Source organism: Oncorhynchus kisutch, linkage group LG18 (genome assembly GCF_002021735.2).
Source record: "Oncorhynchus kisutch isolate 150728-3 linkage group LG18, Okis_V2, whole genome shotgun sequence".
Taxonomy (NCBI): domain Eukaryota; kingdom Metazoa; phylum Chordata; class Actinopteri; order Salmoniformes; family Salmonidae; genus Oncorhynchus; species Oncorhynchus kisutch.
Window position 1 is genome coordinate 44024324 of NC_034191.2, and position 14926 is coordinate 44039249.

The 14926-nt window shown below is 43.2% G+C and overlaps 1 protein-coding gene across 6 annotated transcripts; it reads left to right on the forward strand.

Moving 5' to 3' along the window:
- nlrx1 (NLR family member X1) lies at positions 1-13738 on the forward strand. Of its 6 annotated transcripts, none has more exons than XM_020507625.2 (10): positions 1-721; positions 7469-7575; positions 7698-7818; positions 7975-8038; positions 8338-8447; positions 8845-9473; positions 9717-11146; positions 12033-12119; positions 12454-12705; positions 12999-13738. In XM_020507625.2, exons 3-10 carry the CDS (start codon positions 7719-7721, stop codon positions 13357-13359), a joined length of 3033 nt encoding a protein of 1010 aa, XP_020363214.1. In that variant the 5' UTR covers positions 1-721; positions 7469-7575; positions 7698-7718; the 3' UTR covers positions 13360-13738. The 6 variants fall into 6 exon arrangements, with proteins under 6 accessions (XP_020363214.1, XP_020363215.1, XP_020363211.1 ...); XM_020507622.2 differs by lacking the exon at positions 1-721 and adding an exon at positions 3120-3323; XM_031796127.1 differs by lacking the exon at positions 1-721 and adding an exon at positions 6793-7149.
- Positions 13739-14926: the final 1188 nt, after the last annotated feature.

Genomic DNA, 14926 nt, shown 5'->3' on the forward strand with positions numbered 1-14926 from the left:
CTGCATTCCAAACACTTAAAAGACGCACCCTCTCCCCTCAGCCCTCAAATTAAGTGGACACTCTCCCCTCAGCCCTCAAATTAAGTGGACACTTCTGATGATGTATCATGACGGCTGACGAGTTGACACTTGCAGGGCGAGGGAAGAAATAATTACATTTAAATTAACCGCTCTTGCCCCTTTTCAGTCATCATGGAACCACTGGTAGCTGTTGCGTGTGCATTATATGAGCTACAGTCAATTATGATTGCATTTCATATCTTGGCTAGAAGACAATGAATGCATCCCCAAACATCGAATGTCAGCCATCCGACTATATCAGGAACATTGAAAATTACAATGTATAAATGTGATGTCAGGGAAAGTTGTATGCGCAAGCTAATGTTTCCAAAAGTTAACCAAACAAAAACATAATTACTTTTATGATACTTTGTTTGAGCCTTCATGTGCATTAGTAACACAATATATAACGTATTTACAATTGTTTTTACTTACACTTGTTTGTTGACTTCTCCATATTAATATTCTCATATTCTCATTAATCATCGCAAATTGAATTATGGGCGTTTCAGGCCCCCGAGTGAACATAATTGTACACTCGCAAACACAATCAAAAACGAGGGCTGAGGCACTTACGATGCTAACTTCCCATGCTTTGCTAATCATTTTGGAACGATGACAAAGATTGCCGCGGGGATTCCCCCAAGGGCATAAGGCGAGGGTAAGTGGAGGAGGGTGTGTATTTTCTGTGTTTGAAATACAGCCTAGACCCCAAACTTGAAGATCACTGACGTCATCATGATTCAACCTTGTTTTTTACGAGTTCCCAGTTGTCTTGAAAGTACCATACACCCAGAGAATGACAGACTTTGATGACAAATTTTGATGACAATTTGCCTACGAAGGAACACTGCGCCACCTTCCTGGTCAAGTGAGCACAGCACAACAAGCTGAGTCAAAAAATGTATTGTTTGCTGCTGCATTAATTATGTAATATGCAAGGGAGAAAAGTGTACAGTAGCTAAGAAAGTAATACTAAGTGTATGTTGTGTAGTAAGCTGTTAGCAGCCCATGTGCCTCACCGTAATAATGTTCTGGCTTGGTGGTGCACATGTAGCCTATAGCCTGTTTTAGAGAAATGTAATCATCAAATATTGTAAGAGCTTTTATTGTCTGCTTATATCCCCCTTTATTTATCCCACAGTTCTGACTTGGTGTACAGGGAGAATACTGTAAGAATAGCCCATGTTCTGAATTCTGTCGCTGTACATTGCAATAGTGCTGAACAAGTAGTTACAGTTGAAGTCGGGTCATTAAATCACGTTTTTCAACCATTCCCAAATTTCTTGTTAACAAGCTATAGTTTTGGCAAGTCGGTTAGGACATTTACTTTGTGCATGACACAAGTAATTTTTCCAACTATTGTTTACAATTGTTCACTTAATTCACTGTATCACAATTCCAGTGGGTCAGAAGTTTACACTAAGTTGACTGTGCCTTTAAACAGCTTGGAAAATTCCAGAAAAGGATGCCATGGCTTCAGAACTTGCACAATTGGTGGCTGATTAAATATTTTTTTGCCCCACTGTATATCCACAGGAAAACGGGTCCTGTATCGACAACCTGAAAGGCCGCTCAACAAGGAAGAAGCCACTGCTCCAAAACCGCCATAAAAAAGCCAGTCTATGGTTTGCAACTGCACATGGGGACAAAGATCGTACTTTTTGGAGAAATGTCCTCTTGTCTGATGAAACAAAAATAGAACTGTTTAGCCATTGGCTTCCAAGCCAAAGAACACCATCCCAACCGTGAAGCACGGGGGTGGCAGCATCATGTTGTGGGGGTGCTTTGCTGCAGGAGGGACTGGTGCACTTCACAAAATAGATGGCATCACGAGGATGGAAAATGATGTGGATATATTGAAGCAACATCTCAAGACATCAGTCAGGAAGTTAAAGCTTGGTCGCAAATGGGTCTTCCAAATGGACAATGACCCCAAGCATACTTCCAAAGTTGTGGCAAAATGGCTTAAGGACAACGAAATCAAGGTATTGGAGTGGCCATCACAAAGCCCTGACCTCAAGCCTATAGAACATTTGTGGGCAGAACTGAAAAAGCGTATGCGAGCAAGGAGGCCTACAAACCTGACTCCATTACACCAGCTCTGTCTGGAGGAATGGGCCAAAATGTACGCAACTTATTGTGGGAAGCTTGTGGAAGGCTACCCGAAACGTTTGACTGAAGTTAAACAATTTAAAGTACATGCTACTAAATACTAATTGAGTGTATGTAAACGTCTGACCCACTGGGAATGTGATGAAAGAAATAAAAGCTGAAATAAATCATTATCTCTACTATTATTCTGACATTTCACATTCTTAAAATGAATTGGTGATCCTAACTGACCTAAGACAGGGAATCTTTACTAGGATTAAATGTCAGGAATTGTGAAAAAAACTGAGTTTAAATGTATTTGTCTAAGGTGTATGTAAACTTCTGACTTCAACTGTATATTGGCTGCGTCCATCCTAGCTCGCTCATTACTGTCTTAATCAAAATTACGGATTGCCTCGAATCCACTTGTCTACCCTTATGGCATAGTGTGTTAACCTCAATTGTCAGTAGAAACCACATTTGTTTAAGCAAGTCAGCCATATTAGCTATGTTTTTTTCAAAGGCAGAGATATGAGACTGAATTAATTGTTTCACTGCCAGGCAAGGCTCTGCTGATAGCCAGGTGCAGCAGTGGTAAGGTGTTGGGACAGCTTTATGTAGGCCCTAACAGTTTGTTGGCACCGTTTGTTGTGGCTTTGCTGCCATGCATCTAAAAAACATGTTGTTTGTTTCCCCCACCAAGATTTACATAGTAAAATCGCCACTGCATGTAGGCCTATTGGATTTGTTGGCATTAACTCGTTTACAAGACTCACAGTTTTAATAAGAAAGATGAAACGTATTATGTTTAATTATAAAGTTGAAATGAGATTTATAGTAGAATACATTTTTCACCCCTAGATGCAATACCCTTGACTTGACTATAGCCTCGGGTTAAAGAACTGCCAGTCACCCAAAGTAGGCTTCACCATGCTTTCTCGCACAAGGGTAATGGGCATCAGGCGCTACATACTGACAGCACCATTTGTACACAGTCTGCTCAGTTGAGGAAGCGGTCTAGTCTACTTTGCGCCACATGAAAATGATTGCGGTCATATTTTCTTCTTCTGCACGAGCATTTTAGAACGCGCAAATCATTCCGGATACTAGACCGAGTCAACAAAATATATATAGTATGTTTTGATGACTGACTTCTTCTGAAAAGAGAGGTAAGCGATAGCATTAGCAACTCTGGATACGTTAGGCTATCTAATGGCTAAAAAAATTAAATATTAAACGTCGTCGACTCAGTCATGAAAGTTTTGGTAACAGTTTTAAAAATAAAATTATATGCCTCAAACTTGGCTATGGCTACGCTTCAATTCGTGACTTATTTTTGTACGCATGTATGTTAACTAGGAGCATTTTCTCTCCAAGGACACCGTCGTCAGGGCTGTCTGTCACTGTCTTTTATTATTATTATTATTGTTTTTGGGGCTGTCTGTCACTATTACCAGTCGACTGAGCTCTTTTTATGCAACGGAATATGTGTATTTCGCCATTGCACATATCTTTCATTGAGCAACAACGTAGCCTGTTTCGCTTGCCCACATTGCTACAATGTATCAAATCAGAATTGCTGGGAGTGCGCATGGCACAGTTTTGTTGCGTAACTGAGGAGTAGCCTACGATTCTGAATTTTAGCCTAACGTTTTTGCTCGTTGAAGCAGTTCTATCTACTGTACTTAGTGTCTCTCCAATAGTTCCTGTGCCCTTGTTCATGACTCTCAGTTCCATTACATTACATTGCATGTAAGAGTCATTGGACGAAGGCGTCTTCTATACGGGGGAGTTTTGTTAAGAGCCCGACCCTCGGTCTGAACATGAACACAGATCTCATTAATGTGGTTTTGGAAGCATAAGGACCGTGTCTGTCATATATAATTTTCAAAAACAAAAGGTTCAATTGATACACACCTTCATAAGGTTAGGGTTCCCACATGGCCGTCCATGTTACAGCGCTTGTTTACAGACAACAGATTGAAGATGGAGGCGACCACCTGAGCTAGAATACAGCTCAGTAGTGAATTTAAAAAAAGTATAGAACACCCAATTATTGCAGGATATCTCGGTGTTAGGAGAATCTAACAACACTGTGCAGAAGTGTAGTTGGATGGAGGCACCCATGTATGGATCGGTGCAACACGTACTGTAGCAGTTTTTCATATAAAGGATTCTTTCTCGCTGATGAAAGATAAAGGCCATTATGTGTCGAAAGTAGTATTGCAAGCATGATTATTTACGTTTTTAAACGTTCTAACGCAGCGTCGAAATTGTAGTTCACGTGAGCCAGTCGTGGGCGAATTGGGTATGGCCACACCATTCCAATCCCGATTTCAAAGGCAAATACAGAAGCCAAACCATAAAAAAGAATCCATATTACAACCGATGTGTTGTGATAATTGTGTTGTTCCACTATAACCTGTTAGTTCATATGCCTTGCCACCGTGTTTACATAAGCCTAGGTGCGAGACAAGAAGAAACAGTAACCACGTTTCCATCCACAGTTTTTATGCGAGTAAATCATACAGGATTTTAAAAAACATGGCAGCTGTGATGGAAACAGTTAGTTTCCATACTACAGAATTTGTTCTTTCAGCTTGGTGGGATCATTTTGTGTCTGTAAAATTAATTATGCGAGAAATGTAAGTGGAAACGCCTTTATGTGCAAATATTGATATAATAACCATCATATCAAAGTTCACTTGGAGTAATGTGTTGATATGGTGTGTGGTCCTCCTCTCACTATGACTCTGAAAACCATGCAGTTTATTAGGCTACAGATGACATAACAGAACATTAGGGATGCACTGATATGACATTTTTGGCAGATACCGATATTCAATATTTTCCTTGCAATAAAACAGTAACGATATTTAAAATGTTTGCGTCCTTTTAAGCATTCTAGTACAGTTCAATAGTTAACACACACATGGACGCAGCGCTCTAAGTCACTGAATCTCCGTTCAGAAGCGTCACTACAGTCCCTGGTTTGAATCCAGGCTGTATCACATCCGGCCGTGATTGGGATTCTCATAGGGCAGTGCACAATTGGCCCAGCATCGTTCTGGTTTGGCCGGGGTAGGCCGTCATTGTAAATAAGAATTTGTTCTTAACTGACTTGCCTAGTTAAATAAAGGTTACACACACCACACCAAAAGTTATTTTTGTTTGTATTTACGTATGCCCCCATTACCAGAAAACACAATAAAAGCCCATTTCTTTCACTTATTTGCTGAGCTGTTTTGTTGTTCATTTGTTCAGTCGTTTCATTCTCAACCAGGATTTCATCATACATGTCAAGCCGTGAAGTTTCAGCTATGTCTGTCCATGGACACTCTTCCTCGGTGCACACTGTCACTGTGTCCTTTTCCATCTTGTCCAGCTGTGTATGTAACATTTCACGTAAACCCTGTTTCTTGTCTACATCGAAGTAGCGGTCCTTGTACCTAGCATCAAGCATGGTGGTGACACAGTAAAGAGGCTCAGAGAGAATGCCACCGAATCGCTTGTTCACAGCCTCAAGAGCTTTTGTAAGGTTTAAGCAGGCATTTCAATGCCATAACAGAGGGTGTCATGTCTGCTGCTGACGCAGTTTATTTAAAAAAATGTATTTTACCTTTTATTTAACTAGGCAAGTCAGTTAAGAACAAATTCTTAGTTTCACTGACCGCCTAGGAACAGTGGGTTAACTGCCATGTTCAGGGGCAGAATGACAGATTTGTACCTTGTCATCTCAGAGATTTGAACTTGCAACCTTTCGGAAAAAAACATCTTGATTCACCCCACTTGTTGAGATAAATCAGCAATGCCATCCTCCTCTTTTCATGTTGCCTAAATGGTCTATGACTCTATCATACAGTATATGCTTTTAGTTTCTGTTCTAGGCTACCAGGCTAAAATGCTTGCTCGCTAGCCTAACTTCCTTTCATGGGCAACAATGTGCTAGGCCTATTACATTTAGCTCCATGTTGAACTTCCATCATCGCAGGCCAGGGGCACAATGTATACGTTTGTGGTTGGATCGCAATCGACATTATAATCATTAGCCAGTGCGGAGAATTAAGTCCAAATCCCTTTCTCCATCCATGGCTAATTTAGGAATGGGCCAATTTTAGCTAGCCACCCACTGGATCGCAACAACACAACGAGATGCATTGACGTTTGGCTTCTGATGTGATTGGTGTGAAGCCAAATCCAAACGGGCTCCCCTTGACACTTGCATCCATGAATACACGCCACTGCACATTGCATGGCTTTGGCTAGGTCACTGCTGTTTGACTTGACTTGACACTTTTCCATACCCTAGCTTTAGCTGAAATGACAACCCTGTGACCTTGTCCTTTAACACAGATAATGTAAACGTCTTATGGGGCACACCAGTGCATTAATAGACTCAGACTGCAGAAGAGGCTGGTGGTAGGAGCTATAAGAAGACGGGCTCATTGTAATGGCTGGAAATGAATAAATGGAACCGAGTCAAACGTGGTTTCCATTTGTTTGATTCCGTTCCATTAATTCCATTGCAGCCATTACAATGAGCCGTCAGCTCCTCCCACAAGCCTCTGATAGACTGCCCATATGTTCCAAAATTGTTCCAAAAGTGTTGAACTTAGGAGTGGCCGAGATTCCATGCATTGAGGGAGGACCAAAGAGAGTGGGAGAGGGATAGGTGCATAAATGAAAAATGGGAGGGCCTTACACAGTGTAAATGAGCTGTGCTGAGTAGGGATTGGACAGGGGTAATGGTGTGGTGGTTTGGGAGAAGACTATGTTCCGGGCCTCTCTCTCACATTTCCTCTAGGAGTGCAGATCTCTTATTGCTGTCATGACTCAGCTTGTTTGGCCAGTCAAGAGCCAGCAGCTGGAAAGTGGAGCAGCACAGTCTAGCCTATTAGCTACATGTCTGATCCTGAGAGAACACAGAGGAAACGCATTGGGACTGGGACAAACTTTTCATAGGGTTGGATGGGTATAGTGTTTCCTTTACTGCATGTGTGTATGAATGCTTTTTAGTGAAATTAGATTTGTGTGAATATGCTAATATCCGAGTGATAACCTACTGGGCACACATTGGTTGAATCAACAGTTTCCACATAATTTCGATGAAATTACGTTGAACCAACATGGAATGGACGTTGAATTGACGTCTGTGTCCAGTGGGAACTAACACTTACTTCGCTTCGATGTAACTAAGAGAGTGTTGACAATGTCAAAAACACTTACTGTGTAATTGACTAACTAGGTGACTTTGTGCTTTTGAGGTCATTGATATGATATACTGCACTAAGTTGAGTGTCATGTTGCATTGCAGGTTCACGTTAAACTACAGTAAACCAAGACCCACGGGAAACAAAGACTTAGGATCAGGAAGTGGAAGCACTGTTTAAGTTTCCTCAAGATGTAAACTAGTTGGAACAAGTGAGTCATGCATTCAAGCTTTCTTCTGAATAAATTACTTTGATTAATTTGGTTGTGCATACAAGGAAACAATGAATTAGAGACAGTTATTGGCTCATTTACTGATTTCTTTCCTTTGACAGTGTTGAAAGCCTACTAGGAGGATGTGGCAGTGTTGGATCGGCTCAGGGGTCCTCAGGAGGAGATGGCGAGGCACTCTCAATGATGTCCTCTCCAAATCTAACATCTCTATTTTACAAAGAGGTAAGAAAAACTGTCTGTGTAGCATAACAGTATTGTTATCTCTGTATAACAATTGTAATAAATTGAGGGAGGGAATATTTACAGCATACTGTATGTATTATGTATTCCTTATAACCACTGAGAATTATATGGCGTAGTGACTGTGTTTGTCTTTAGATGTGAATCTCAGCAGACTCGCAAGCAGAGTCCACACTTATAGGAAGATGAGCTCATGTCACAGGTGAGTCAACATTCTCTTCCACAGACGTGCACATTTGACAGAAACACCAAACCAACTGCTCATTACCCAGACATTGACATTTTACAGTTCCACCCCTACATACAGTGTAGACAGACAACACATAGGGGCAGTTTCCCAGACACAGATTAAGCCTAATACTGGACTAAAAAGTGCTAGTCTTAGTGCTCGATCAGTATTGTGTGTGTGTGTGTGTCCTGGAGACTTGCTACCTGTTGTGACACGTATGTAGAGAAATAGTCAGTGTTGTTGAGTGAGCCTCTCTGTGTCCACCCCCACAGACAGCTGAGGCTTCCAGGAGAACTATGGAGGAGGTTGAAATCCTCCTCCTATTCAGCCAGTGGATTTCATTCAAGATTTTTTTGCTCCAGTCTAGTCCATAATCAAACAGGTAAACTGAGTCTGTACATATGTCCCATCACGTAAGGTTGAAGTCTGGTCCTCGTAATTCACACCATCTGTTGTGTAGGTCCCCGCTATGTATTAGGAACTATAAGGAAAATAAGTATGCAATAAACAGACAAGTATTAAAAAGCAACAAAAAGCAAGGGCAAAGTGGTAAGTGTTTCAGAACTGCATGTTCCTTACTGTTTTGTACTTACTTATCTGTTATAGGGTGTTTACGTAGATTATAAGATAGTTAATCCTACTGTAGGTAATGTGTGGCCATACTAATACTTCAACGAGAGGTTTTGGCATAGGTATTTCAGTAATCTTGGTGCTGTTGATAATTCAAGAGAATGTGTTCGTTCATTGCTGTGTTTAAATACTGGTCCTTTCCTTCACAGATCCCATTGAGATCCACAAGAAGAAGTTGACCTTATGGTTCAGCCACCTACCTCAGGAAGAGAAGCAGTTCGGGGGCTACTTCACCCCCGAGACCATGCACGTGGAGCCGCTCATCCTGGAGAGGAAGCCAGAAGATAGGAAAGGGCCCTTAATCACCCCTCTCCTCAAGCCATCCCAGGTCCCCCAGAGTGCCTCGGTCACCATGGAGCAGCTCTTTGAGCCCACTCAGCAAGGAGGCAGGGAGCGGGGCCTTAACGTGCTGCTGTACGGGGCGGTCGGGACAGGGAAGAGCACAGTGGTGCGGAAGCTGGTTCTAGACTGGTGTGCCGGGCTCACTTTGACCCAGTTCAAACTACTGGTGCCCTTCTCCTGCGAGGACCTCTCCCAGTTATCCAAGTCCACATCTCTGAGAGACCTCGTCAGCAGGAAATACCTGCACCTGAAAAAGATCCCCATGCTGAGTGGAGAGAACGACCAGGCCAAGGATGTGCTGTTTCTGTTTAACGGCATGGAGAAGATGAAACTGGACTTCCGCATTAGCTCCACAGAGCTGTGCAGCAACCCAGACGAGGCCCTCCCCTCCGGGGCAGTGGTGGTGAACCTGCTCAGGAAGTACCTGCTGCCTGAGGTATTGGCCCACAACCTACATTTAGTCAGTTGCATACAGTAAAATGTGCTGTGTGGAAAGGAAAGTGCTGTTTAAGCAATGCAGATGCTGCTATAAAATCAAACAGAAAAATACAGTATGTTACCATTCAAGGTTATCAACTTCAATCAGGTTCAGTATGTCTATTTCCAACCCCAGCAAGTTGTGATGAAACATTTTTAGTAATGTACATGTATTGATAATTTAACTCAATTTTTCTTTTAGGCCAGTATTTTGGTCACCACAAGGTTGTCTGCCCTTGACCACATCCCTACAAAGTATGTGAAACGCTACGCACAGATATATGGCTTTAATGACCCAGATCGCCAGCGAGCATACTTCACAAGCCGACTGCTGCAACAGATTGGAGAGAAGCCGAGAAACCAGGAGGCCCAGTCCCTCATCGAGCTGCTTTACCTCAACCTACAGAGGGAGAGCCAGTTGGCGGCCGCCTGCTTTTTACCTTCCTATTGCTGGCTGACTTGTGCCATACTCCACTTTTTACATTTCACCGACGCCCAGGCACCCATACGTACGCTAACTGGTATCTATACCAGCTTTCTGAGACTCAACTTTGGAGGGGAGGTGCTGGACATGGGTGGGGCTGTATCTTCTCCAGATGACCAGAACTCATTGATGCTCTATGTAGTCCGCACTGTGGGCAAACTGGCCTTTGACGGAGTCTCCAAAAAGCGCACTTCCTTCTCCGAGGAGGAACTGGAACAGTTTGTGGGGGGTAAGACCAAAACAGATGAGGAACTGCGTCAGCTGGCCGTGTTCCGCACTGACGTCCTCGACTTCTTCCTGGTGCCCTGCGTCGAGACCAAAAGGTCAGAGCTTGATGAAAAGGAGAAGCGCTACGTGTTTGCCATTCCCGCCATGCAAGAGTACCTGGCTGCCCTGTACGTCGTCCTCGGCGAGAACAAGACGGCTCTGGAGAAACTGAGCAAAGAGGTGACCGTGGTCATCGGTCAAGTGGGTGAAGATGTCAACACGCTCATCAGCATCATCTCCAAGTTCATCCCCCTCAGGGTCTTTGCTGTTTTCAACCTGCTCAAGCTCTTTCCCAGCCTGTTTGAAAAGATCAGCAGCCGCAGCAAGGGCCGCATCGCCCGCACCATGGCGGCAGAGATGTTCCGCAGCGAGGACAGCTTCAACGAGGACGTGCTGGACCAAGTGGAGCAGAGCCTGCTGGGAGTTCATGGCCCCCAGCCTCAGGAGCGCCTGGACAGCCGGGCCTTCGAGCTCTACCCCATCTTCATGGGCGGCCTGCTTCACTACGAGAACCGGGTTCTGCTGGAGCAGCTGGGCTGCAGCATCAAGAGCACCACGGTGGCTCAGATCACACGGACCCTCAAGAGGCACTTGGCGGCAGAGATCGTGAAGTGGCAGCCCCCCGAGGAGCTCATGGACCTGCTGGTGCTCCTCTACGAGTTCCAGAATCCCCGGCTCACGGCAGAGGTCCTGCTCTCCATCCGCAGCATCAAGCTGTCCACCGTGCGTATGACGCCCCTCAAATGCTTTGTCCTGAGCTCTGTGCTGGCCTGCGCACCCACGAGGTACCACCTGGAGGAGCTGGACCTTTCTTCCTGTCACCTGACCAACGACCTGCTGACCATGCTGTGGCCCGCCTTCCGCCACACGCACAACCTCAAGTGAGAGAAGGTTTGAACTCTGGGCCTTTAGTCAAGTAAACTTTTTTGTGTTAGGATTTATTTATAATTTTTTTTACAAAGTTCTCACCAACTCACAAGATTGACCTCTTGTATATTTCCATGGTAACAGTCACTACTTACCACAGTAAAAAGGTCATATTACTAGTGTATTTTTACCGACTACGTTACATATACCCTCTGTTCACCTCATTAAATTGTTATAATTTTCAGAATACAGGTGGTAAATCTAAGTGGACCACAAAGCCTTAACACTCCAAATTCTCTATTTACTGAGAGATGTCCAAACATGCAGGAATATTCGCCCTTTTGGCTTTTATTGCTAGTTAGTGTTTGCGAGGGAGGCCTTAAAATCATTAACTGTCAAGTGACATATCAGGTCCCTAACTTGATCCATCCAGTGACATTCATGGGTTTATTCATGGTAGGTTTGACATTATAGCCTAAATATGTTTGACTTGCTTGTTTGACTTGGGCATTGAGAACAGGGTATTCTCATGCTATTAAAGGAAGGCGCATTGGTAGTAAAGGGAGACTTTATTACCCATAATATATCCTTTATCTATTTTAGTGTTATCAGGTTATTCAGTCTGGACGGCTTTTTGGTTGTGGTTGTAAAATTTTTAAAAAGCATGGTGTTACTTCATTAAGAACTGCAAAATGGAGTTTAATCTGTGTTCAATGTCTTTTTAATCTGGAGTTCACAAGTTTTAAAGGAGTGTAATCTGTGTTCAATGTTTGTTTCTTTGTATTTAATAGTCGTTCTATTGACAGTACCTGAGGTTCGTGGATTGCAGGCTAACGCATGTGTGTGGGCGTGTGTTTGTGATAGCTGTGTATGCTTTTTTTCTTTCTCCGTTGTCTTCAGTCTCCAGTTTAATAGCCTGGGTCCTGAGTCCTGCATTCTCCTGCGAGATCTACTACTTGACCCCAACAGTACTATTAGATCTCTACAGTAAGACGCTGACTCTTTACCAAGCTTATGACCTTATTGCCTTTTCTATGGCTCAAAAGGTAGGTATTGGTAATAATAAAACTTAACTCAAAGGAATTTACCACTTACCTTAAGTATGATAACTAATACTTTATCAGTAAATATTGCCATATTTATTTGCTTTGGTCAGAAAGGGACAATTTCTCTCATTTGAGAATTTGCTCACTTTACACTTCAAATAACAGATCCAAATGAGGGTTGGTCTAATGTCGAACTAACAGATATGCTGCTTCAACCAGCCTTCACTTGTCCAGTCTGAATGCTGATACAGTGCCCTGTGACTGTCCCTCTGTAGCCTGTGTGATAATCCGCTGTTAGAGTCCGGGGCTCGCTGTCTGCTGGACGCCCTGCTAGGGAACCAGTCTCTCAGACAGCTGTCCCTGATGCACACGGGCATGGGCGATAAGGGGGCCTGCGAGCTGGCCGAGAGGCTCAACCATCACACGGGCCTGCAGGAGGTCAACGTGGCCTACAACAACATCGGGGACAACGCTGCTCTGACCCTGGTGGACGCCTGCAGAGAGCACCCCAGCATCCACACTGTGCAGTAAGCTAAGCAGCACCGTACCCACATGTCCTGGAATTACAGTATATGGGGTTAGGCGGGGCAATAAATTGTTCTGTGGGGGCCAGATTTAGCTCGTGGGCCAACAGTTGCAGACTCCTATATACACACAAAAAATGAACTTGCATGACTCGACCACTATGGTTTCTTTAATACTTTTATTTAGGCTATTTTCTTTTCATCATGCACTTATTATCCATTGTCTTTGTATGAAGTGGCGTTTGAATGTGTCTATATGTAGGTTGTGTATAAATCTATTCCATTGTGTTCCACAGCTTGTACCTGAATCCTCTCAGCAATGTGGGGAAGCAGTCCTTGTACGTGCGAGGAGTCCCGCCGGATCAAGGCGGCACGGGGCGGCGCGTGAAGGTGCTGGCCTCAGTCACCGAGGGCTCAAACATATCGGAGGACTGGCACCCCATTCTGAGCGTCATCAGTAAGAACGCCTCGTCCTGGGAGCGCGAACGCGTCAGGGAACAGCTGCAGATCTTCCTCCGAGACCTGGAGTGGGGTAGGAAGCAGGCACCAAGCTTCTGGAAAAAGATGCACTTTCGCAGGGTGGAGAAGGGCGTCAGGCAGACGCTGCAGATGCTTCAGAAGGACATCCCGACGAGAACCGGTGGGAGTACCAAGTAATGTTCAAGCCATGTCTGCGTTTTTTATTTTTATCATGAGCCATTCATGAGTATGTTCCAGTCTTCCAACCAGAGCATAAACCCATGTATCCCATCGCCTTGAAGAAATGTAGCAAGTGAGATGTGGGACAGCCAAATCTATGCAAAATGAACAGAATAAAATATATGAAATGGTATGAAACTGAAAGTGTCCTTTTCAAGACTACGTAGGAATGTGTTGCATGATCAGTTATGCAGAATTATGCACATAGCCATATTTGTTTTGGGCCTCCTTATGTACCTGTGTGCAAAATGTGTAGTATCTTGTATTTTCTCCTTCTTGTGGCTTGAGGATGTCTGTTTGTGTTTAATAAATATATTCAGGCAGGTTTAAAAGGAAATGTGTTCCGTTTGTGTTTATTATTAAGTGTTTTGCTGTTTTAATAGGAACAATCAGTTGATAAAGTCAACGTGGATCGATACTTGAAAATACATCTAGTGTTGCATGTACTGCGAAAGCCATTGGTTGCAACACTTTTCTATGACCTTCACTAGATGAAATGCTCCAAGCAATGGCTTCGATGTCCTCATGGGACTTACACATTATTCGATTTTTTTAAATAGCAGGCTGTGTGCTGTGCTGCATCAAACAATTTGCTCACTCAAAAAAATATATATATTTTCATAGCAGTTTACCTATTGATGTACTTGAAGGTTGTCCTTCATTCATTTGTACTGGATACTATTTTGTGTGATAGAATTGAATATGTTATTCAGTGCTTGTATTGGAAATGATAGACTTTGACTGTTTTGCTCTAGCACAGGATAGAGGAGCAATGTGAATCTGTATGTGCGCTTTGATTAAATTCATTTCAATTAAAAAGTCAAAATCAATGACATCAGGTTTAGAATGGACAATGATGTACTCGAGGTCCCCACAACAACACATTTAAACCATAGCCCTAACCTAGATCCTCATAGTATTTCCAGATAGGCTCATTGCTGTTTTAGTCTCATTGTGCCCATAATCAACCATTATTTCACCTGCAGTGTAGCACTCATGACCCCGATGGCCTTACATTGACAGTATAGTCAATACATTCAACTTGTTGGTATCAACTCAGAGTTGTTCAAGCTCGCAAACCATTGTATGATAACACTTATCTAAGAAACCTGGGGAGTGTTTAGTTATGTGATGGGTTACCAGGTCTGGTCACAGGTTAGCTAAACATTAAGCCTAGGAGGCCTAGTGTTATGGTGGAGGAAGAAGGCGTTACCATCTCGAATGCTGACAAAACAGAGGAATCTTAACGTCCAAGAGAGTATAGTGTTTAATGTATACGTTTTGGGACAAAGCCTTTTCTCAAGACCAGTCTCCATTGTTAAGACACCGACGTGCTTCTCCGCTTCACTAGGCTGGTCTTGCTTCAGAATTCGAATGAGTATACGGGATTTGTATATTCAAATAGCATTTTACGTTACAATAGCCTATACGTATATTCTGACAGGCATTCTCTCTTTGAGTCAGTGTGAGTGTGTTCTAAAGTGTGTTTAATCATTGGTGATTAAAAGGTAGCCTTCTGTGTTAT

Coding starts and splice junctions, on each gene's coding strand:
- nlrx1 (XM_020507625.2), top strand. CDS start 7,719: ATGTGGCAGTGTTGGATCGGCTCAGGGGTCCTCAGGAGGAGATGGCGA. Junction 7,819..7,974: donor CATCTCTATTTTACAAAGAG/GTAAGAAAAACT, acceptor GTTTGTCTTTAG/ATGTGAATCTCAGCAGACTC. Junction 8,448..8,844: donor TCTAGTCCATAATCAAACAG/GTAAACTGAGTC, acceptor TTTCCTTCACAG/ATCCCATTGAGATCCACAAG.